The 23,000-nt window shown below is 46.7% G+C and overlaps 1 protein-coding gene across 1 annotated transcript; it reads left to right on the forward strand.

Annotated features, from left to right (window-relative positions):
* The first annotated feature begins 1,642 nt into the window (after window positions 1-1,642).
* On the forward strand, window positions 1,643-22,983 carry LOC119888641 (dual specificity protein phosphatase CDC14AB-like). Its single transcript, XM_038699302.1, is given in 12 exon segments — window positions 1,643-2,166; window positions 5,725-5,815; window positions 7,309-7,384; window positions 9,708-9,800; window positions 11,439-11,518; window positions 15,626-15,692; window positions 15,932-15,994; window positions 21,169-21,256; window positions 21,373-21,444; window positions 21,447-21,602; window positions 22,518-22,656; window positions 22,778-22,983. Coding segments are annotated over 12 exon segments (1,218 nt in total). The 5' UTR covers window positions 1,643-2,069; the 3' UTR covers window positions 22,974-22,983.
* Window positions 22,984-23,000: the final 17 nt, after the last annotated feature.

Consider the following 23,000-nt stretch of genomic DNA (forward strand, 5'->3'; position numbering starts at 1 on the left):
GGCGTAAAGCCTTCTTGGTACAGAGAGTCAGTGACTCTGACAGAACCTCAGCTGGTTCCATCTGTTCTTCTCTGACAGAACCTCAGCTGGTTCCTGCTGTTCTTCTCTGGCAGAACCTCAGCTGGTCTTTCTGTTCTTCTCTGACAGAACCTCAGCTGGTTCCTGCTGTTCTTCTTCTCTGACAGAACATCAGCCTTTTCCTTCTGTTCTTCTTTTCTTAGAGAACCACAGCTGGTTCATGCTGTTCTTCTTCTCTGACAGAACCTACGCTGGTTCCTCCTGTTCTTCTTTTCTGACAGAGCCTCAGCCAGTTCCTTCTGTTCTTCTCTGACAGAACCTCAGCTGGTTCCTGCTGTTCTCTCTGGCAGAACCTCAGCTGGTTCCATCTGTTCTTCTCTGACAGAACCTCAGCTGGTTCCTGCTGTTCTTCTCTGGCAGAACCTCAGCTGGTTCCATCTGTTCTTCTCTGACAGAACCTCAGCTGGTTCCTGCTGTTCTTCTCTGACAGAGCCTCAGCCAGTTCCTTCTGTTCTTCTCTGACAGAACCTCAGCTGGTTCCTGCTGTTCTTCTTCTCTGACAGAACATCAGCCTTTTCCTTCTGTTCTTCTTTTCTTAGAGAACCACAGCTGGTTCATGCTGTTCTTCTTCTCTGACAGAACCTACGCTGGTTCCTCCTGTTCTTCTTTTCTGACAGAGCCTCAGCCAGTTCCTTCTGTTCTTCTCTGACAGAACCTCAGCTGGTTCCTGCTGTTCTTCTCTGGCAGAACCTCAGCTGGTTCCATCTGTTCTTCTCTGACAGAACCTCAGCTGGTTCCTGCTGTTCTTCTCTGGCAGAACCTCAGCTGGTTCCATCTGTTCTTCTCTGACAGAACCTCAGCTGGTTCCTGCTGTTCTTCTCTGGCAGAACCTCAGCTGGTTCCATCTGTTCTTCTCTGACAGAACCTCAGCTGGTTCCTGCTGTTCTTCTCTGACAGAGCCTCAGCCAGTTCCTTCTGTTCTTCTCTGACAGAACCTCAGCCAGTGCCTGCTGTTCTTCTTCTTTGACAGAACCTCAGCCGGTTCATTCTGTTATTCTCTGACAGAACCTCAGCTGGTTCCTGCTGTTCTTCTTCTCTGACAGAACATCAGCCTTTTCCTTCTGTTCTTCTTTTCTTAGAGAACCCCAGCTGGTTCATGCTGTTCTTCTTCTCTGACAGAACCTAAGCTGGTTCCTCCTGTTCTTCTTTTCTGACAGAGCCTCCGCCAGTTCCTTCTGTTCTTCTGTGACAGAACCTCAGCCGGTTCCTGCTGTTCTTCTCTGACAGAACCTCAGCCAGTTCCTGCTGTTCTTCTTCTCTGAATTTGAGAGAAAAGACAAAACTTAAATAAAAAGTTTGTTAGATCACACACAGTTACTAAAAGTATGAGAACACGACAGCCGGGTTCTGCAGCAGAAAGCCCGGAGGCCATTTGAGCGTCTTAAACCTTTTTAAAGTGCTGCTATTGTCCTGTGAGGCTGTGAGGACACCTATACAGCCCACATCACTTGTTTTTATAATTATTGAGGTGGTCACTATATATGAGAAATAATGTAATTTTTTATTTGTACGGAGCCTCCAAAGTTAGTTATGCACAAGATAATAAACGTGTTTTGCTGCTCTCGGTACCTGAAAGCCTCACTGCCCGTGTTTCCTAGCGGACAGTGAAGGCAGCAAAGCCTGCTCTGCTCGGTGATTGGCTGAGTCTTCTATGGGCGCGGCCCCCGTTGCTGTGGTAACGTGTCTTAAAGAGGGATTTGGTCAATCAGAGTTTCAGCGTCTCGGAGTGTCGCTGCTAATATGCTAACATGCTAACCCGGGAATGTTTACCGGGGAAAAGACGGAAAAGCAAACAACGGAAACGGTAGGAAGATTCTTCTGTGGGCGAGGAGCAGCCGCGGGGACTGATGGGAGACTGAGGAGAAAGTTTTGCACTTTTAAAAGTCTCCGTTCACCTGCGTGCTAGTGCGGCAGCTAGCCCGCTAACGGCTAACTGAGCTGCTAGCTGAAAAGTTTGAGGAGCTGAGAGAAGCCAGGAATTAGACGGATCCATGATGGTGGAGGGAGTTCGGCACTCTCCGATCCTGTCGGCCCTGTTCAGCATGACGGAGGACTCCGAGCTGCGGGGAGCCGCGCAGTTTATTAAAGGTGAACAAGTTAACAGATAACAGCCTAAAGTTTAATGACAGTAAACAAAGTAAAGTTTAATGACAGTAAACAAAGTAAAGTTTAATGACTGTTTTTAATGACAGTAAACAAAGTAAAGTTTAATAACTGTTTAATGACAGGAAACAGCGTAAAGTTTAATAACTGTTTAATGACTGGAAACAGCGTAAAGTTTAATGACAGTAAGCAGTGTAAAGTTTAATAACTGTTTAATGACAGGAAACAGCGTAAAGTTTAATAACTGTTTAATGACTGGAAACTGTGTAAAGTTTAATGACAGTAAGCAGTGTAAAGTTTAATAACTGTTTAATGACTGGAAACTGTGTAAAGTTTAATGACAGTAAGCAGTGTAAAGTTTAATAACTGTTTAATGACAGGAAACAGCGTAAAGTTTAATGACAGTAAGCAGTGTAAAGTTTAATAACTGTTTAATGACAGGAAACAGCGTAAAGTTTAATAACTGTTTAATGACAGTAAACTGTGTAAAGTTTAATAACTGTTTAATGACAGGAAACTGTGTAAAGTTTAATAACTGTTTAATGACAGTAAACTGTGTAAAGTTTAATGACAGTAAGCAGTGTAAAGTTTAATAACTGTTTAATGACTGGAAACAGCGTAAAGTTTAATGACAGTAAGCAGTGTAAAGTTTAATAACTGTTTAATGACAGTAAGCAGTGTAAAGTTTAATAACTGTTTAATGACAGTAAACTGTGTAAAGTTTAATAACTGTTTAATGACAGTAAACTGTGTAAAGTTTAATGACAGTAAGCAGTGTAAAGTTTAATAACTGTTTAATGACTGGAAACAGCGTAAAGTTTAATGACAGTAAGCAGTGTAAAGTTTAATAACTGTTTAATGACAGTAAGCAGTGTAAAGTTTAATAACTGTTTAATGACAGTAAGCAGTGTAAAGTTTAATAACTGTTTAATGACAGTAAGCAGTGTAAAGTTTAATAACTGTTTAATGACAGTAAACAAAGTAAAGTTTAATGACTGTTTTTAATGACAGGAAACAAAGTAAAGTTTAATAACTGTTTAATGACAGGAAACAGCGTAAAGTTTAATAACTGTTTAATGACTGGAAACAGCGTAAAGTTTAATGACAGTAAGCAGTGTAAAGTTTAATAACTGTTTAATGACAGGAAACAGCGTAAAGTTTAATAACTGTTTAATGACAGTAAACTGTGTAAAGTTTAATGACAGTAAGCAGTGTAAAGTTTAATAACTGTTTAATGACTGGAAACAGCGTAAAGTTTAATGACAGTAAGCAGTGTAAAGTTTAATAACTGTTTAATGACAGTAAGCAGTGTAAAGTTTAATAACTGTTTAATGACAGTAAACAAAGTAAAGTTTAATGACTGTTTTTAATGACAGGAAACAGCGTAAAGTTTAATGACAGTAAGCAGTGTAAAGTTTAATAACTGTTTAATGACAGGAAACAGCGTAAAGTTTAATAACTGTTTAATGACAGGAAACAGCGTAAAGTTTAATGACAGTAAGCAGTGTAAAGTTTAATAACTGTTTAACGACAGTAAGCAGTGTAAAGTTTAATAACTGTTTAATGACAGTAAGCAGTGTAAAGTTTAATAACTGTTTAATGACAGTAAACAAAGTAAAGTTTAATGACTGTTTTTAATGACAGGAAACAAAGTAAAGTTTAATGACTGTTTTTAATGACAGGAAACAGCGTAAAGTTTAATAACTGTTTAATGACAGTAAGCAGTGTAAAGTTTAATAACTGTTTAATGACTGGAAACAGCGTAAAGTTTAATAACTGTTTAATGACAGGAAACAGCGTAAAGTTTAATAACTGTTTAATGACTGGAAACAGCGTAAAGTTTAATAACTGTTTAATGACTGGAAACAGCGTAAAGTTTAATAACTGTTTAATGACAGTAAACTGTGTAAAGTTTAATGACAGTAAGCAGTGTAAAGTTTAATAACTGTTTAATGACTGGAAACAGCGTAAAGTTTAATGACAGTAAGCAGTGTAAAGTTTAATAACTGTTTAATGACAGTAAGCAGTGTAAAGTTTAATAACTGTTTAATGACAGTAAACTGTGTAAAGTTTAATGACAGTAAGCAGTGTAAAGTTTAATAACTGTTTAATGACTGGAAACAGCGTAAAGTTTAATGACAGTAAGCAGTGTAAAGTTTAATAACTGTTTAATGACAGTAAGCAGTGTAAAGTTTAATAACTGTTTAATGACAGTAAGCAGTGTAAAGTTTAATAACTGTTTAATGACAGTAAACTGTGTAAAGTTTAATAACTGTTTAATGACAGTAAACAAAGTAAAGTTTAATGACTGTTTTTAATGACAGGAAACAAAGTAAAGTTTAATAACTGTTTAATGACAGGAAACAGCGTAAAGTTTAATAACTGTTTAATGACAGGAAACAGCGTAAAGTTTAATAACTGTTTAATGACAGTAAACTGTGTAAAGTTTAAGGACAGTAAGCAGTGTAAAGTTTAATAACTGTTTAATGACAGGAAACAGCGTAAAGTTTAATAACTGTTTAATGACAGGAAACAGCGTAAAGTTTAATAACTGTTTAATGACAGGAAACAGCGTAAAGTTTAATAACTGTTTAATGACAGTAAACTGTGTAAAGTTTAAGGACAGTAAGCAGTGTAAAGTTTAATAACTGTTTAATGACAGGAAACAGCGTAAAGTTTAATAACTGTTTAATGACAGTAAGCAGTGTAAAGTTTAATAACTGTTTAATGACTGGAAACAGCGTAAAGTTTAATAACTGTTTAATGACAGGAAACAGCGTAAAGTTTAATAACTGTTTAATGACAGGAAACAGCGTAAAGTTTAATAACTGTTTTTAATGATTGTAATCAAAGTAAAGTCAGGAGTTAATCAAAGAGCTGAATAAAGGAGAACTTACTGAAGCGTTAATAATGAGTTGTGTCTCCACCACTTCTCTGCACACAGTTACCCTCTGGCCTCCCCCACCCCCTCCATTTTTGTCGTAACACATCCAGGCACAGAACATTTTCTTGCTTTAAGCCCTGTGTATAGCTTGATTTAGCGCTGTGCTGCTAAGCCCCGCCCCTATTCTAAGCTCAGGGCAGTTGGCCAATCAGTAGCAAGTGGGCTCCCAGGGAGGGGGGCCTTAAAGAGACAGGAGCCATAACTGAGTGTTGAATGAACTTTGATAGTGTAAAGCTAAAGGACAGCTTAGCAACATGCTCTCATGTTAAACCAACAGTCGGGTGCTCTCCTCACCTCCTCCTCTGACCTCCTCTTCATGTGTGAACAATGATCTGAAGACGTCAGTGGGTGTGAACAGCAGGAGGCCGTGAACACGTGCTGGTTTCTTTAGTCCACCGCAGCGTCTCCGTTCTGGATCAGGTGTTGTGTTCAGGATCACCTGTTACTGGCAGCTAATGAACTCTGTATGTTCGACTCCGAGTGAACAGAACATCTGATCCCGTTCAGACTGCAGTGATGGACCCGTCAGCTGACTCTGGATTCAGAGTTGGTTCAGTTTTCTCAGTGTTTTAACCCGTTTATCTCCGTGTCTTTAACAGAGCGGCTGTACTTCGCCACGTTACGCAGTAAACCCAAAAGCACCGCCAACACGCACTACTTCTGCACTGACGACGAGTTCCTCTACGAAAAGTAAGTCTGACTCATTTCAAAATAATAAAGTGTCGGTAAACTGCGAGCCCAGACTGGAAACATGATCTGTACAAATAGTCTGATCAATTCTTCTATCGGCTCCTTATTCTTTTTTTATTTATTTATTTAAAGAATAATGTCAGTAATTCTGCTGTTCTCTGCTACTCGCCAAGAGAAGTCGGCCCTAGCTGTCGTGTTTAGGGACGTCACAGAAAGTTAGTAGCTGATACCGGTAACGTTCTGCGATTCTCAACACCACTGTAAAAACCACAACAGTAGGTCTCATCATGGACTTCAATAAAACATGTGAACATTAGAGCCGCTGTGAGAGAGGACGTCCAGGACGGATGAGAGGCGGTTTCATGTCAGATGTTTAGACAGGAAAAACTGCTGAAATTGATCCTTCGCTAAGCCACGCCCAGAATACACAGCTGGCCAATCACAGCGCAGTATAGGACTGGCTCCAACTGAGGTCCGACACGCTCGTATGCAGAAGGAGTCGTTTTCTAGCTTGTCTCCATCTTCCACGTGTTGGATCTCCGGTACCTTCGGGACCTAGAAAAACAAGTAGTAATAAAAAAGTCACTCGCCTCCGAGCTGTCTGGAACTCAGCTGCTAGACTCTTAATACGAAGCAGAAGAAAGCACATTACTCCAGTCCGATCATCCCTTTTAGAATAAATTTTAAAATCTTGGTCCTTACTTTTAGAGCGTCACAAGGTCAAACTCCCTCTTACATCTCCGACCTGTTAGAGCAACAAACTCCCCCGCCCCGTAACCTAAGGTCATTAGATCAGAGGCTGTTAGTAGTTCCCCATACCCACTTTAAGACCAGAGGAGGCCGGTCTTTCCAAGCCGCTGCACCCAGGTTGTGGAATGTACTCCCTACTTCGTTACGCTGTGTTGTTTCTTTAAAAAGCAGCTGCTCGGTTTTAAACTTGTCTGCCATATGTCAATGTGTTTCTGCTGTTTAGCTAGAGCTGCGTCTTGTTGTTTCAGTGTGAAGCACCTTGTAATTCTATCTGTGAAAAGTGCTATATAAATACTTACTTTTACAAGTACTGATGTGGTTTGGAATTTTGGTATCGACTTGGTACCTTCGGTATCGGCTCTCGTGACAACAGTCTGGTCCGTTCTGATGTTATTTGAAATGATAAGAAGTGCTTTTTAGTTCACGAGCCGGTGAACCTCTGCTTTATTAATTACCTACTTCATAATAATTAACGATAAGTGTTGTAATGCAACATGTAATGCTAACATTAGCACCTGTGTAGCTGCTGCGCTAACATTAACACTTGATATTTTCATTATCAATTGATCGATTCATCCCAATCACAAGTTGTCAGTTAAACTGTTGATTAACGGTTTCAGCTGTAGTGATGAGCGGCCTGCTGCTGGCTGATGATGTCACGTACACCGTGGCTGAGCCGCAGGTAGTCTGACGGTTGGGACGATGTAACCAGATTACTCTCTAACCTCTGGCTGTGTCTCCAGTTTCTACGCAGACTTTGGCCCTCTGAATCTGGCCATGTTGTACCGATACTGCTGCAAACTCAACAAGAAGCTGAAGGTGAGTTTCTGCCGCTGACGCGCCCACGTCAGGAATGCCCAGAATGCAATAGGAGAGACTCTCACTGCAGACTCTCACTCATTCTTCCTCTCAGATGCTGTTTCAAGGAACTGGTTCTTTTTTCAGGGGCGGTTTGGGGTAATTCATAAATCAGTGTTTTAGTTTTATGAATGTTTCCCAAGTCAGCGAGAAATCGTGTCAAATAATCATGATCTCAAAATAATCTTTATTATGATTTTTGCCGTACCACATGCCAAGTAAAGGTTTTAAAACTTTCTTTCAGCAGCAGTGTTGTTGTGATGCGTTCAGGAATATCTGAAAAGTTCAGTGTTTTCCTGGTTTGGCTGAGTCCGAAGGCCGCCGTCAACGTGCCGTCATGAGCATTTATGCGTGCGTGTTGTGTCTGCGTCGCTCTGCAGTTACACCTCCAAAAGTAAAGTGAGCGGATCGTGTTGGAGCTGATTGATGCTGAACAGCAGCTGCTTTCAGTGAAATTAGTGAAATGCAGAAACGAGAGAAGGCGTCGGAGGAGATGTTGTGTACGACCCCTGAAGCAGTTGAGGTAAACGTGTAGGAGTAAATGCAACGCTGCCGAGACGACCAATCACAGTTCTTACAGTCTGCCGTGACGTGTGGTTACATTATTGAGAGGTGCGCGTCAGGCCACGGCGTGTCCTATTTTACCAAAGATATTGATCAGTAATCTTGTTTACATAAAGTGCCCCACTCCACAAGCTGCAGTGCACCAATCACAGGAGAGTGACACGCACAGTAACACGTTCCCCCTGTTGGGTGAAGGTGGCGGCGTGTAAAGCTTCAGGTGTCTTCAGTGTTTTGTTTTGTTGGATTTTTGTAGCCATGGGGATGACATTCCTCTGGTCGCCTGTTTGTGGTTCGTCATGGCGACCGGCCGACCGGACGGTCTGGATTCAGATTCAGATCGTCTGCAGCGAACCTGTTCCCCTCACAGGGCAGACTGACAGGCGAGGCAGAGTCTACGAGCAGCAGTAAATAACAGCGTGTTGCTGTGCGATCCATCTTGTTTCCTTATCAAAGGTCCAGATGATCCAGGCCAGTTAAAACATTTAGTCCATCAATAAATTCACAGAATATCCGTTCATATTATCATATAATATTTCATTATAACGGTAGTAACTCTGGTTTGGATGTAAACAAATGCAATATATTGATTTGAAAATGGCTGCCAAACTCTGACCTTTCAACTAACCCCTAATTCGACCCAATAGGAGCTCACATGTCCCGTCCACAGCCTACAACAGCCAACCAGAGCCCGCGCTGTAGTGAAGGGCCAGCCATTAATTCGTGGGTACGCCGTGGGTGTGCTGAAGAAAGATTCTGAAAATAAAGATGTCTAGCTTCAGCTAGGAGCCGGCAAAAAAAACATCTGCGTAAAGACGGCTAATATAGAATGATTTTTTTTTTTTAAACGCTCAGAAAAACCTGTATAAAATATAAATATTGCTATAAAAGTTTAACTTGGACCAGGTGAGGCTTCAGGCTGCAGCCCCACAGTGTTTCACAGCTCACAAGTCAAAATTCAAACTTATATTAATGAATCCAGCAGCACTTCAAGTGGTTCAAGAACCACATTCAGTTCCTTGTGGGTCGGTGCTTTAGGTGAATTTTACAGGAATCTAAAGGGTTAAGTCCCAAATAAAAGGAGAAAATGTGATGAAGTGCGTTTGTTTTACACCATCTTCATTGTATTTAGAGTCAGTGTATCAGGATATTTACCGTTACTGTGATCCAGCCCCAGTTAACTTGATGACTCTGCAGAGGCAACCTGGTTAAATTTATCCCGAGGTGGAGCTGCAGAAAATAAACAGTCGGTCTGTTCCTGAATGCAGCACATGAAGCAGTTCAGCAGATTACATGGAGCTGATGTGTGAGTCTCTCTTTCTGTTTTTATCCACACGGGTGGAACGTCACTGTCTTACATCTTATTTTCACCCACTTGGTTTGTTAAAAGCAGGTTTGGAGAAGTATTCGCTAAAAGTACTAATACTACACTGTGAAAAATACTCCACTAAAAGTCCTGCATTCAAAACTTTACTTAAGCTGAATGCTGTCGAGGCCCCGCCCACACACCAGACTGACCCAATCACAGCTCAGCTGTCAGTCACGATGTGAAACTTTTAGAGCATCAGATAACAAATTAAAACCAAACATCAAAAGTTCTTTTTTCTCCTGTAACTCAATTCAAAAAGTGAAACTTGCAGATATTCATTGATTGATTTTCTGCCGATCAACTCGACGCTGGTCTGATCCTCATGTGGCGTTTGTTTCTTCTTCTTCTCTGCAGTCGTTCACTCTGACCAGGAAGAGAATCGTTCACTACACCAGCTTTGACCAGAGGAAGAGGTCCAACGCCGCCGTGCTGATCGGAGGCTATGCTGTGAGTCATCAGTATCTCTTCCTGTTGGGGGACGGGTTCATGCAGGTGTTGTAACAACAGGAAGTTGGTTACTGTAGTGATAGTAGAGCTCATTAAAACACCTCTGCTCCTCCTCCTCCCTGAGCTTTTCATGATCTGTGAGATCAATCGGCCAACGATCAGCTTAGGAACCAGAAAGCTACGCTGCAGAAGTTTCCTTCAGTATCACAGAGAGCGCTGTCTGCACATCCATGCTAACTGCTAACAGCTGATTCAGCTAACGGGGACAATTTGACTAAATATGAACACACAAAGGCTGAAAAACTAGCAGCTAACTCACTGCACCATTATACTTCCTCACCAGAAGCATCCTGGGTAGTGAAGTTCCTACAGGTGATGGTCTGACTTTAATGAGTCAGTTTCTGTTACTGAGACTCAGAATGTCTCATCAGCATGTCTCGTTATATAAACGCTGCACAGCATGATGTGTGTTAACGTCACTGAACACAGATCTGTGCAGGGAGGACACACACACACACACACACACTGTGACTGTGTGTGTGTTGAATATTTGATGATGTTGGTTGTGTGACAGAGAAGCTCTGATCGGACCTGCTGACACACTGACTGAGTGTGTCGGTCTGCACAGTTACGCACTAATCTGACCTGAAATCAGCTCCTTCACCGTCTCCTGGTGTGTTTCGGTGTCTGGATGCATCACACTGATCGAATGCAAAGACTAATGAAGTTATCAGAAAACCACAGATGCATCAGCAGGTGATCTGCAACAGGTTTCTACCTGACTCTACTGTACGTTACCTTTCAGTTGATGTTTACCTTTAGTGTGAGCTGCCGCTGATGTCAGACAGCTGCTGCTTCATGATGAGATAGATGTGTTCACAGCAGGAACTCAAGTCTGACTGCGAGTTTGTCTTGAGAGGAGAAGCTGTTCTTTCTTCAGTGAACATCAGGAGGAAGATGTAGATGAAGCAACATGAAAGATGGCCGCTGAAAGTAACGTCCAGATGTTATCAAAATCACAATATGACCTACAGTTACTTTCTACTCGCAGGAGACGCAGTATTTGTGGAAGATGATGTTTTAAAATGAAATTCTGTACTGCAGAGACGCATCATGTTATAAAGACCCCCCCAAAAATCACACCATCAGATGAAAACGTCTTTGACCCAGTTTATGTTAGCCTAGCTTAGCACAAAGACTGGAGGCGGAGGGAAACCGTTAGCCTAGCTTAGCACAAAGACTGGGGGCAGAGGGAAACTGTTAGCCTAGCTTAGCACAAAGACTGGAGGCAGAGGGAAACCGTTAGCCTAGCTTAGCACAAAGACGGGGGGCAGAGGGAAACCGTTAGCCTAGCTTAGCACAAAGACTGGAGGCAGAGGGAAACTGTTAGCCTAGCTTAGCACAAAGACTGGAGGCAGAGGGAAACCGTTAGCCTAGCTTAGCACAAAGACGGGGGGCAGAGGGAAACCGTTAGCCTAGCTTAGCACAAAGACGGGGGCAGAGGGAAACCGTTAGCCTAGCTTAGCACAAAGACTGGAGGCAGAGGGAAACCGTTAGCCTAGCTTAGCACAAAGACTAGCTCCATCAAAAGAGAGTTTCAGATTTCCATGTTTGTCTGAACGCTTCTCTCCGTCTCAGGTGATCTACCTGAAGAAAACTCCAGAAGAAGCCTACAGAGCTCTGATCTCTGGTTCCAACGCCTCCTACCTGCCCTTCAGGTGAGTTCCATCTGTACTCTGTCCTGTAAGAACAGAGGAAGCTGATCCTTCAGTTCAGGATCTGGCTGAGACTCAGACCGGCCTCTGTCGGTCTTAGAGGCCGTGTTCTGTCTCGGTCCAGCCGTGGGAGGCTCCTGAGCCCGGACCTGTTGCCCACTCGCTCAGCTCCAGTTCTGGTGCTCATTCCGGCGCCCCTCCCTGGCGCCCACAGGGTCCCTCGCCCCGGATCTGAAACCCTCCTCCTCCCAGCGGCGCAAAGCTCCTGCGCTAACAGCATAAACAACAGCAGCTCTGTGCTCTGAGCTCCCGGTCTGAGCAGAGTTGGCTAACTGAGCTAACTAGCTAATGGTAGCTAGTACAGTTAGCAGCGGTGCTTCGGTAAGTCGACTATTATACCGGTTTCACACACATTATGAGTTTGACCGCTGGACTCATCTCCTCAGTGTTCATACACAAAGCAAATAAACGCAACCCACCATCACTACGGCTGAACCCAAAGTAAACTTTTAGCTGTGATTTAGTTTCAACAAACGGATCAAACTGATGCTGAAATAACGACGTCATGATGCTGATCTGTTAAACATGTGACTTCATGTTTTGTCAGGTCTGTCAGCAAGATGAGAAGCAAACAAACGGCTTTTAAAATGATTATTTTCTGAATGGAGTTTGGTTCGATCAGGTTCAACGACAGCTGGAATCAAGTTACAGACTCATATTTTCTGATCTTTCAGGTAGTTCAGCTTCCTCTCGTCCTTTTCTCCCAGCAGCCTCCTGTAGCGTCGCTCCGAATCTGTCAGTAACGTCTGGACAGTCTGAACCCTGATAGACTATCGCCGTGTGACTTTCACACTCAAGTTGAAAAATGTCAACTCATGCGATGGAGTATTGCTGCGATTTATCTCGTGGTCACACACTTGGCCTCCAGCACGCCACCCGGCAGGAAATCGCGTCCCTTCCGTGTCTTTGACCTTGTATGTAATCGCATCGCGTTGTGCGTGAAAGCAAGTACCGTGGTTGCGTTTCCTGTGTGAAGCAGCTGAATCCAGATGGACGCAAACCCTCAGTCTGCTGTGACGCTCACAGGTTCAACAGGTGCAGAGCAGACGTGTGACGTGCACCACGCTAAAACACACTGAACTCCACAGAACGTTACAGCAGCGTCGTTTCACAGCAGCGAAGAAAAACGTCTTTGATCGGAACGAGACTTTAATGAAACGACCTGAAGGAGAAACTTAAAAAGTGTTTGAACTGCTCTCGGCCTCATGAGCACGGGTTGTTCCCCTGCAGATGGTTTGAAACAGAAGTTAGTTTGAAGCTGCAGCTTGTTGTTCCTTCAGTGTGTGTGTGTTGTGAGGATAAAGGGCTTGTTGTTGTCTCTGGTTATGTAACAGCACTGCATGGTGGTGTTGGGTGGACGAGGTCTGATGAGTCTCTGCAGGCTGCTGATGGAGTAAACATGAGGAAGCCCCGCCCACTGAGTGACAGACAGCAGTGAGGCGTTCACTGACCGTCGGACTGTCTGAGAGGACTGAATGCTTTTACTTGTAGGAAGTTTGAAGTTTAGTTGGATGGTAACCATTGCAAACACCTAGAGGTTAAAGTTCAATGCAACCCAATCTCACACACGGCTGTCAGGGGGAGAGTTGCATTGTGGGTAATGTTGATAACAAGTTTTGGAAGGAGTGGAACAAAACCGACGACGTCTCTGCTGCATCGACTCTTTGTTCTTTAAAGTCAGTGCAGGTGTTGCACACAGGGAAGGGCTGAACTAGCGTAGCTGCCGTTGTCGCGCTCATGACCTCATATTGCGGCGCCTGGATAGAGCCGACAGCGAGACCCGAACAGACATGTCGTCGACGGCTTGGATGGAAGACCGCTCTGTTGGAATATGCAAATCATGTTCTGCAAGTTTCACCACGAGAAATGTTAAAGGTCACCTGAAAGTTCGTCAAAGTGACGAAGCAGCAGCTAAAATTAGCAACCAGAGAAACCCAATAAAATATAGGTCATCTGATCATTAAGGTGAAAGTCCATATCGGGCATCACTACCGTGAACACTCCTCTCTGTAAAGGTGTTGTCACTCAAAGGGGACAAAAAAAATAATTGGGAAATTTTGAGGATTGATTAATTGTTTGGTATTCATGCTTTAAAAATAGAAGAGTCCCCGTCCCCCCCCAGTGTGAGACATGTATCAGTGAAGAGAGAAGAGACATCACCTGAGTGAGACCTTCGTCTTTCATTAAGAGGGACCTGTTGTCAGGACTGGAGCCCGACTGATGTGGGTTTTTGGGGGCAGAAGCCGCCAAAATATCGGCTCATAATTTATGAGCCGATATTTTGATTTTTGAAAATGATTTGGACAGTAGACTCCTTTCCTGTATAGACTACACTGAGAACAGGCCCATATTTTCTGTATTTGGGCAGAAAAGCTCTTTTTAAAACGGTGTAACTGTGGAGGCAGCGGCCGGGGCGGCGGCGTACAGCGATTTGTCCGTCCCTCCAGGATCTCGCTGCCTTTTTTGCGATGTTGCAGCAGCTTTTCTAAAAAACTTGCGATGGAAGTTGAGATGTTTAGGGCGTTTTTTTTAGATGAGATTGTGAGAATAAAGTGAAAACTGAAACATTTTTTACCTTTTTTCAATTGTAGTGGAATCATTAGGCCCGGATCAGACAGAACGCGTCTTGTGCTGTGAGAGGCGCCTGTTTTTAATTGTATTTTATTGTCAGTGAAGGTTCTGCGCGCTGTTTATGCGCCCTGGGCGCCTCGCGTTTTCAAAGGAGCGCTCTGAGTGCACGGAGTTGAAAAAAATTCAATGGTGAATGGAGAGACGGGCCCTCATTTGTGGTGACGGAAGTTTCCAGTTGTTTTTAGCAACAAAAGACACAGACCTGTGAGTTGTGATCAAGTTTCTGCTAATATGACGGTTATTACTTTGCGGAAAACCAAGGATTACAGAGCACCGGTGCTATAATCTTTGACTGATCAGGGCCTAAAACAGTCCCTCCAGGACTCTGCGGGCCGGACCCTGACCTGGACCCTGACCCGGACCCTGACCCTGCAGATTTAAACCAGCTGACTCTGTCCTGCAGCTGAGCGGATGCAGCAGCCTGTGTCTGACGTTCTCTCCCAAAGTGTTTGTCAGGAGACGATTTCCTTTATGTTCGACCACGATGCTGCAAGAAGATCTGGGTCCTGGTCTTCACGGCCCTTTGCTGTTTATTTCTGTAGGTAAATGTGAGACGTTGGCATCACACGTCTGCTGCGTCTTCTGAACAAGGACGTGAGTTTGCTGACGTGTGACAGCGTTTAGCAATGAGAGGTCAGATTTGCGGGTCTGTCTGAATTCACAGGGATTTGTTGAATTTGTGTTAATAGTTGTGATCGCGACATCCTGCAGGGACTGATTTGTGCTGATTGTAGGTTATTCTAGGTCACTGTGCACCTGCTTGAATCTGCTCCCTCTCTTCATCACGTTCACCTCTGGTCTCTCACTGCGAACACACCTGCTGGCTCCGCCTCTTTCTGTCTCTCTCTCCCTGTATGTGTGTCTGCTCACTTTCTCCGTCAGCAGTGCGTTTCATTACGTCAACTTGTTTAATAAACTGGCCCATGATTCCGTGGTCCGTGTTCGGACGTGTTAACATCCCCCCCGGATGATTTCCTCCCCTCAGCGATGTGGGCTGAACATGAGGATTCACTCAGACCGCAGAGGAGGCAGGGATGAACTGCTCAGGGCTTCACGGATTACCTGTAATCACTGATTCTGGTGGACCTGGATCTGGAGTCTCTGGATTGGCAGGAAGCTTTAAAGTAAACGTTAAGTGTAGCTGCCGTTAGCTAGTTAGCCATGCAGCTAGCGCCCGTATTAGCTTAGCTGACTCTGCCCAGAGCTGGAGCACCGAGGGAGTGTTGGTGTTTACACAGGAGCTTTGGACCAGGACTGGGGGCTCCGAGCTCCCAGTCCTGGACCTGCAGCAGAGACTGTCCGCTGCAGGTGTGTGTGGTTGTACACACGGTGCGTTGAGCATCGTAAAGACCTGACAGGCTCGGCTGCAGGTCAGTACAGTTGATCAGAAGTATTGATTATTGGTCTGTGTCTCTGCAGGGACGCTGCCTTCGGGAACTGCACCTTCAACCTCACAGTGCTGGACTGTCTGCAGGGCATCAGGAAGGTGAGTCTGAATCATCCCTGCTCTGATTGGCCAGCTGGATGCTGACATCATCTGCACAATGTCACACTCTTACTTTAGTGGGAGGGGGCTAAATAAACTGTGAACTCTTTGACTTTTACTACAAATAATTAGAATGTTAATGATTAATTTGTGTAGGAGGGGCTTTAAAAACGTGTTTTAAACCCTGTTTAATGGTGAAAGGATAAAAACACTGTCATGCCTCTGTGCATTTGTTTCAGGCTCTGCAGCATGGCTTCTTCGACTTTGAGACCTTTGACGTGGGCGAGTACGAACACTATGAGGTAAAAACCAGCAGCGGCCCGTCCGTCTCTGCAGAGTCGTACATAATTTAGTTAGAAGACTCGTCAAAAGGTCACCTCAGCTTTTCAGCAGGTTTAATGAGGAGATCAATAACAGAACAAGCAGAAAGCGTTTAACAGAGCAGAACAACTCACAGCCTCACCAGAGCTTCAGCCTCACCACAGCCTCAACACAGCCTCACCACAACCTCACCTCAGCTTCAGCTTCACCACAGCCTCAACACAGGTTCACCACAGCCTCAACACAGCCTCACCACAACCTCACCTCAGCTTTAGCTTCACCACAGCCTCACCTCACCACAGCTTCACCACAGCCTCACCACAGCTTCACCACAGCTTCACCACAGCTTCACCACAGCTTCACCACAGCCTCACCTCACCACAGCCTCACCACAGCCTCACCTCAGCTTTAGCTTCACCACAGCCTCACCTCACCACAGCCTCACCACAGCCTCACCACAGCTTTAGCTTCACCACAGCCTCACCTCAGCTTCACCTCACGACAGCCTCACCTCAGCTTTAGCTTCACAGCCTCACCTCACCACAGCCTCACCACAGCCTCACCTCAGCTTTAGCTTCACCACAGCCTCACCTCAGCTTCACCTCACGACAGCTTCACCTCACGACAGCCTCACCTCACCACAGCCTCACCTCACCACAGCCTCACCACAGCCTCACCTCAGCTTCACCTCACGACAGCCTCACCTCACCACAGCTTCACCACAGCCTCACCTCAGCTTCACCTCACAACAGCCTCACCTCACCACAGCCTCACCTCACCACAGCCTCACCACAGCCTCACCTCACCACAGCCTCACCTCAGCTTCACCTCACCACAGCCTCACCTCAGCTTTAGCTTCACCACAGCCTCACCTCAGCTTTAGCTTCACCACAGCCTCACCTCAGCTTTAGCTTCACCACAGCCTCACCTCAGCTTTAGCTTCACCACAGCCTCACCTCACCTCAGCTTCACCTCACCACAGCCTCACCTCACCTCAGCTTCACCTCACGACAGCCTCACCTCACCGCAGCTTCACCACAGCCTCACCTCAGCTTCACCTCACAACAGCCTCACCTCACCACAGCCTCACCTCACCACAGCCTCACCACAGCCTCACCTCACCACAGCCTCACCTCAGCTTCACCTCACCACAGCCTCACCTCAGCTTTAGCTTCACCACAGCCTCACCTCAGCTTTAGCTTCACCACAGCCTCACCTCAGCTTTAGCTTCACCACAGCCTCACCTCACCTCAGCTTCACCTCACCACAGCCTCACCTCACCTCAGCTTCACCTCACGACAGCCTCACCTCACCGCAGCTTCACCACAGCCTCACCTCAGCTTCACCTCACAACAGCCTCACCTCACCACAGCCTCACCTCACCACAGCCTCACCACAGCCTCACCTCAGCTTCACCTCACCACAGCCTCACCTCAGCTTTAGCTTCACCACAGCCTCACCTCAGCTTTAGCTTCACCACTGCCTCACCTCACCACAGCCTCACCACAGCCTCACCTCAGCTTTAGCTTCACCACAGCCTCACCTCAGCTTTAGCTTCACCACAGCCTCACCTCACCACAGCTTCACCACAGCTTCACCACAGCTTCACCACAGCCTCACCACAGCCTCACCTCACCACAGCCTCACCACAGCCTCACCTCAGCTTTAGCTTCACCACAGCCTCACCTCACCACAGCCTCACCACAGCCTCACCTCACCACAGCTTTAGCTTCACCACAGCCTCACCTCAGCTTCACCTCACGACAGCTTCACCTCACGACAGCCTCACCTCACCACAGCCTCACCTCACCACAGCCTCACCTCAGCTTCACCTCACGACAGCCTCACCTCACCACAGCTTCACCACAGCCTCACCTCAGCTTCACCTCACAACAGCCTCACCTCACCACAGCCTCACCTCACCACAGCCTCACCACAGCCTCACCTCACCACAGCCTCACCTCAGCTTCACCTCACCACAGCCTCACCTCAGCTTTAGCTTCACCACAGCCTCACCTCAGCTTTAGCTTCACCACAGCCTCACCTCAGCTTTAGCTTCACCACAGCCTCACCTCAGCTTTAGCTTCACCACAGCCTCACCTCACCTCAGCTTCACCTCACCACAGCCTCACCTCACCTCAGCTTCACCTCACGACAGCCTCACCTCACCGCAGCTTCACCACAGCCTCACCTCAGCTTCACCTCACAACAGCCTCACCTCACCACAGCCTCACCTCACCACAGCCTCACCACAGCCTCACCTCAGCTTCACCTCACCACAGCCTCACCTCAGCTTTAGCTTCACCACAGCCTCACCTCAGCTTTAGCTTCACCACTGCCTCACCTCACCACAGCCTCACCACAGCCTCACCTCAGCTTTAGCTTCACCACAGCCTCACCTCAGCTTTAGCTTCACCACAGCCTCACCTCACCACAGCTTCACCACAGCTTCACCACAGCTTCACCACAGCCTCACCACAGCCTCACCTCACCACAGCCTCACCACAGCCTCACCTCAGCTTTAGCTTCACCACAGCCTCACCTCACCACAGCCTCACCACAGCCTCACCTCACCACAGCCTCACCACAGCCTCACCTCAGCTTTAGCTTCACCACAGCCTCACCTCAGCTTCACCTCACGACAGCCTCACCTCACGACAGCCTCACCTCACCACAGCCTCACCACAGCCTCACCTCAGCTTCACCTCACGACAGCCTCACCTCACCACAGCTTCACCACAGCCTCACCTCAGCTTCACCTCACAACAGCCTCACCTCACCACAGCCTCACCTCACCACAGCCTCACCTCACCACAGCCTCACCTCACCACAGCCTCACCTCAGCTTTAGCTTCACCACAGCCTCACCTCAGCTTTAGCTTCACCACAGCCTCACCTCAGCTTTAGCTTCACAGCCTCACCTCACCTCAGCTTCACCTCACCACAGCCTCACCTCACCTCAGCTTCACCACAGCTTCACCTCACCACAGCTTCACCTCACCACAGCCTCACCTCACCACAGCTTCATCACAGCCTCACCTCACCACAGCTTCACCTCACCACAGCTTCATCACAGCCTCACCTCACCTCAGCTTCACCTCACCACAGCTTCATCACAGCCTCACCTCACCTCAGCTTCACCTCACCACAGCTTCATCACAGCCTCACCTCACCTCAGCTTCACCACAGCCTCACCTCACCACAGCTTCACCTCACCACAGCTTCATCACAGCCTCACCTCACCTCAGCTTCACCTCACCACAGCTTCATCACAGCCTCACCTCACCTCAGCTTCACCACAGCCTCACCTCACCTCAGCTTCACCTCACCACAGCTTCATCACAGCCTCACCTCACCTCAGCTTCACCTCACCACAGCTTCATCACAGCCTCACCTCACCTCAGCTTCACCACAGCCTCACCTCACCACAGCCTCACCTCAGCTTCACCTCACCACAGCCTCACCTCAGCTTTAGCTTCACCACAGCCTCACCTCAGCTTTAGCTTCACCACAGCCTCACCTCAGCTTTAGCTTCACCACAGCCTCACCTCAGCTTTAGCTTCACCACAGCCTCACCTCAGCTTTAGCTTCACAGCCTCACCTCACCTCAGCTTCACCACAGCTTCACCTCACCACAGCTTCACCTCACCACAGCTTCATCACAGCCTCACCTCACCACAGCTTCACCTCACCACAGCTTCATCACAGCCTCACCTCACCTCAGCTTCACCTCACCACAGCTTCATCACAGCCTCACCTCACCTCAGCTTCACCTCACCACAGCTTCATCACAGTCTCCCCTCACTTCAGCTTCACCACAGCTTCACCTCACCACTGCCTCACCTCACCACAGCCTCACCACAGCCTCACCTCAGCTTTAGCTTCACCACAGCCTCACCTCAGCTTTAGCTTCACCACAGCCTCACCACAGCTTCACCACAGCCTCACCTCAGCTTCACCTCACCACAGCCTCACCACAGCCTCACCTCACCACTGCCTCACCTCACCACAGCCTCACCACAGCCTCACCTCACCACAGCCTCACCTCAGCTTTAGCTTCACCACAGCCTCGCCTCACCTCAGCTTCATCACAGCCTCGCCTCACCTCAGCTTCACCACAGCTTCACCTCACCACTGCCTCACCTCACCACAGCCTCAACTCACCACAGTCAGTGCAGAGTTTCTACAGAATTAGAACAAACTCAAAGAAGACAAAAGATAATGAAATAATAATTCATCCTAAAGCAGAACACATCAACAAAGAACATGTTACAATCTAAAGTCTGTGTGTTTACTGTGCAGCAGGAAGTGTCTGACAGGTTGTGGTGAGAGCGGAGCGCCTCCCTCAGGAGGATCACTGTAGTAATAATAAACTCTATTTTTACAGCACTTATTAAAACCTGACATGGATGGAAAACAAATTAAAAATATTTCAAGACAGAGCAATTTAAAATGAGAAGAAAGGAAGGACTAAAATTAAAGAGGCTGTTTTGTAAAGGTAAAACTTGAGAAGTGATTTAAAGATGTCACCTTGCGTTCTCAGGCAGGGAGGTCCAGAGCTCAGGGGCTCAGGACATCTAACAGAGCCCTGCTGCCGAGGACCTGAGGCTCGGGCTCATAGGGGAGCAGCTACTCAGCAGTGTAGCTGGGTAAGAACCACGAAGTGCTTTGAAAGTGATCAGTTAAAATCACTTGACCAGGAGGCTGAAACAGGGCTGGTGTGATCTCTTGTGTTTGTTAAAGTCGAGCGGCTGCGTTTTTAGCTCAGCCCTGAATACAGTGAATCACAATTATCCAACGTACATGAAATAAAGCAGCGATGAACTTCCTAAGATCAGACCGAGAGAGAAAAGACCTGATGTTTGAGATGTTTCTGATAAAAACAGGATCGAACAACATTTGTTTTTCAAAGGAAAGGTCACGGTCCAGCATTACACCCAGGTGTCAGGCTGCAGGGTTGATGTTTTTTAAACAGACTTTAAGGGCCAAAAATAAGGATTTCTGTTTTATTGTGATTAAGCTGGAGAAGGTTTTGGGACATTCAGGACTTGATTCACCCAACAGGATCAAAGATGGTTAAACTGGCCCTCATCTGTTGTGTTGTAATGTTGATGCTGGTTATCACCTGTGACCTCCCGTCCTCTGTTTGTCTGCAGCGGGTGGAGAATGGAGATCTCAACTGGATCGTCCCGGGGAAGTTCCTGGCCTTCAGCGGACCTCATCCTAAAACCAAAGTAGAGAACGGTGAGTTCAGTCAGCTGCACCTGATGGGGTCCTGCGGGTCAGAAAGGGGGCGTGTCCAAGCTAGAATTTGTTGTCGGGCTGCTGTTTAACACCTGTGGTTGCTCCGCCCCCTGCAGGTTACCCCCTCCACGCCCCCGAGGCGTACTTCCCTTACTTCAGAAAACACAACGTGACCACCGTCATCCGCCTGACAAGAAGATCTACGACAGCAAGCGCTTCACGGACGCCGGCTTCGACCACTACGACCTCTTCTTCTTAGATGGGAGCACGCCCAATGACATCATTACCCGCCGCTTCCTGCACATCTGTGAGAGTACGGATGGCGCTGTCGCTGTCCACTGCAAGGGTGAGGACTTCCTGTACCTTCATACAACTTCCTGGCTGTGTCCGAACTCCCCACTCACTACCACACTGCACCCCTGCGCAGGGAGGACTATGCAGTGAGCTCGCCTGCATTATGAAAACATCACTGTCCGGTCATTATTTCAGCGCCGTTAATGACGTCACTGCCGTCAGACAGTCAGTTGGTGGACTGTTTATTTTATTTTTTATTTTTTTCAGTGCAATGCATGATGGTATATAAGGCTTGGTTAGTGACCATCGGTTCTACACTACTTTTCAAAATGCATTCTGGGATACACTGAGTGGCAGAGACGGGGGACTCGAGTCGCAAATTTGAAGACTTGAGACTTGCTTGTGACTTGGACATGTGTGACTTAATCCCACCTCTGCTGAGTGGACTACATAGATACTAATAATTATCACTATACATTCAGACAGCACTACACAATGGCGAGCTCACTGTATAGCGAGTAGCGCCTCTGTCTTATGACTTCCTGTCTTATGACTTCCTGTCTTCTGACATCCTGTCTTCTGACTTCCTGTCCTATAACATCCTGTCTTCTGACTTCCTGTCCTATAACATCCTGTCTTCTGACTTCCTGTCTTCTGACTTCCTGTCTTATAACATCCTGTCTTCTGACTTCCTGTCTTATAACATCCTGTCTTATGACTTCCTGTCTTATAACATCCTGTCTTATAACATCCTGTCTTATAACATCCTGTCTTATGACTTCCTGTCTTATGACTTCCTGTCTTATGACTTCCTGTCTTATGACTTCCTGTCCTATAACTTCCTGTCTTATGACTTCCTGTCCTATGACTTCCTGTCTTATGACTTCCTGTCTTATGACTTCCTGTTCTATAACTGTGTGGTTCTGGTTCTCTGGAGGTTCTGACTGTCTGTCTGTCTGTTTGTCAGCTGGACTGGGCAGGACAGGCACTCTGATTGGCTGTTACTTGATGAAACATTACCGCTTCACGGCAGGCGAGGCCATCGCCTGGATCAGGATCTGCAGACCGGGCTCTGTGATTGGACCACAGCAGAACTTCCTGGAAGAGTGAGTCCCAGATTGTGGTTTACCTGGAAGGCAGAAAGGAACACCTGTCGGACTTTAATGATCCACCAGGAGCAGCAGCACACAGTTTCTGTCAAACGTCTAAATGTGTTTGTGTTCACAGGAAGCAGGCGGCGCTGTGGTTGCTAGGCGACAGCCAACGTTCCCAGAAGGCCAAGCTGGAGGAGAGGGCCGTGTCTCACCTCATCACCAGCATGGACGACCTCACGTTAAACTCCGCCTACAACAGCAACATGTTCAAATCCCCGAGCTCCGACCGGCTGACCGAGGTCTCACACACGCGCGCACACGCACAGTGAAACGCACACCTGTAACCTGGCAGTCAT

Source organism: Micropterus salmoides, unplaced genomic scaffold (genome assembly GCF_014851395.1).
Source record: "Micropterus salmoides isolate LMB-PRFRI ecotype aquatic unplaced genomic scaffold, ASM1485139v1 Ms_hic_scaffold_5, whole genome shotgun sequence".
NCBI classification, from domain to species: Eukaryota; Metazoa; Chordata; class Actinopteri; order Centrarchiformes; family Centrarchidae; genus Micropterus; species Micropterus salmoides.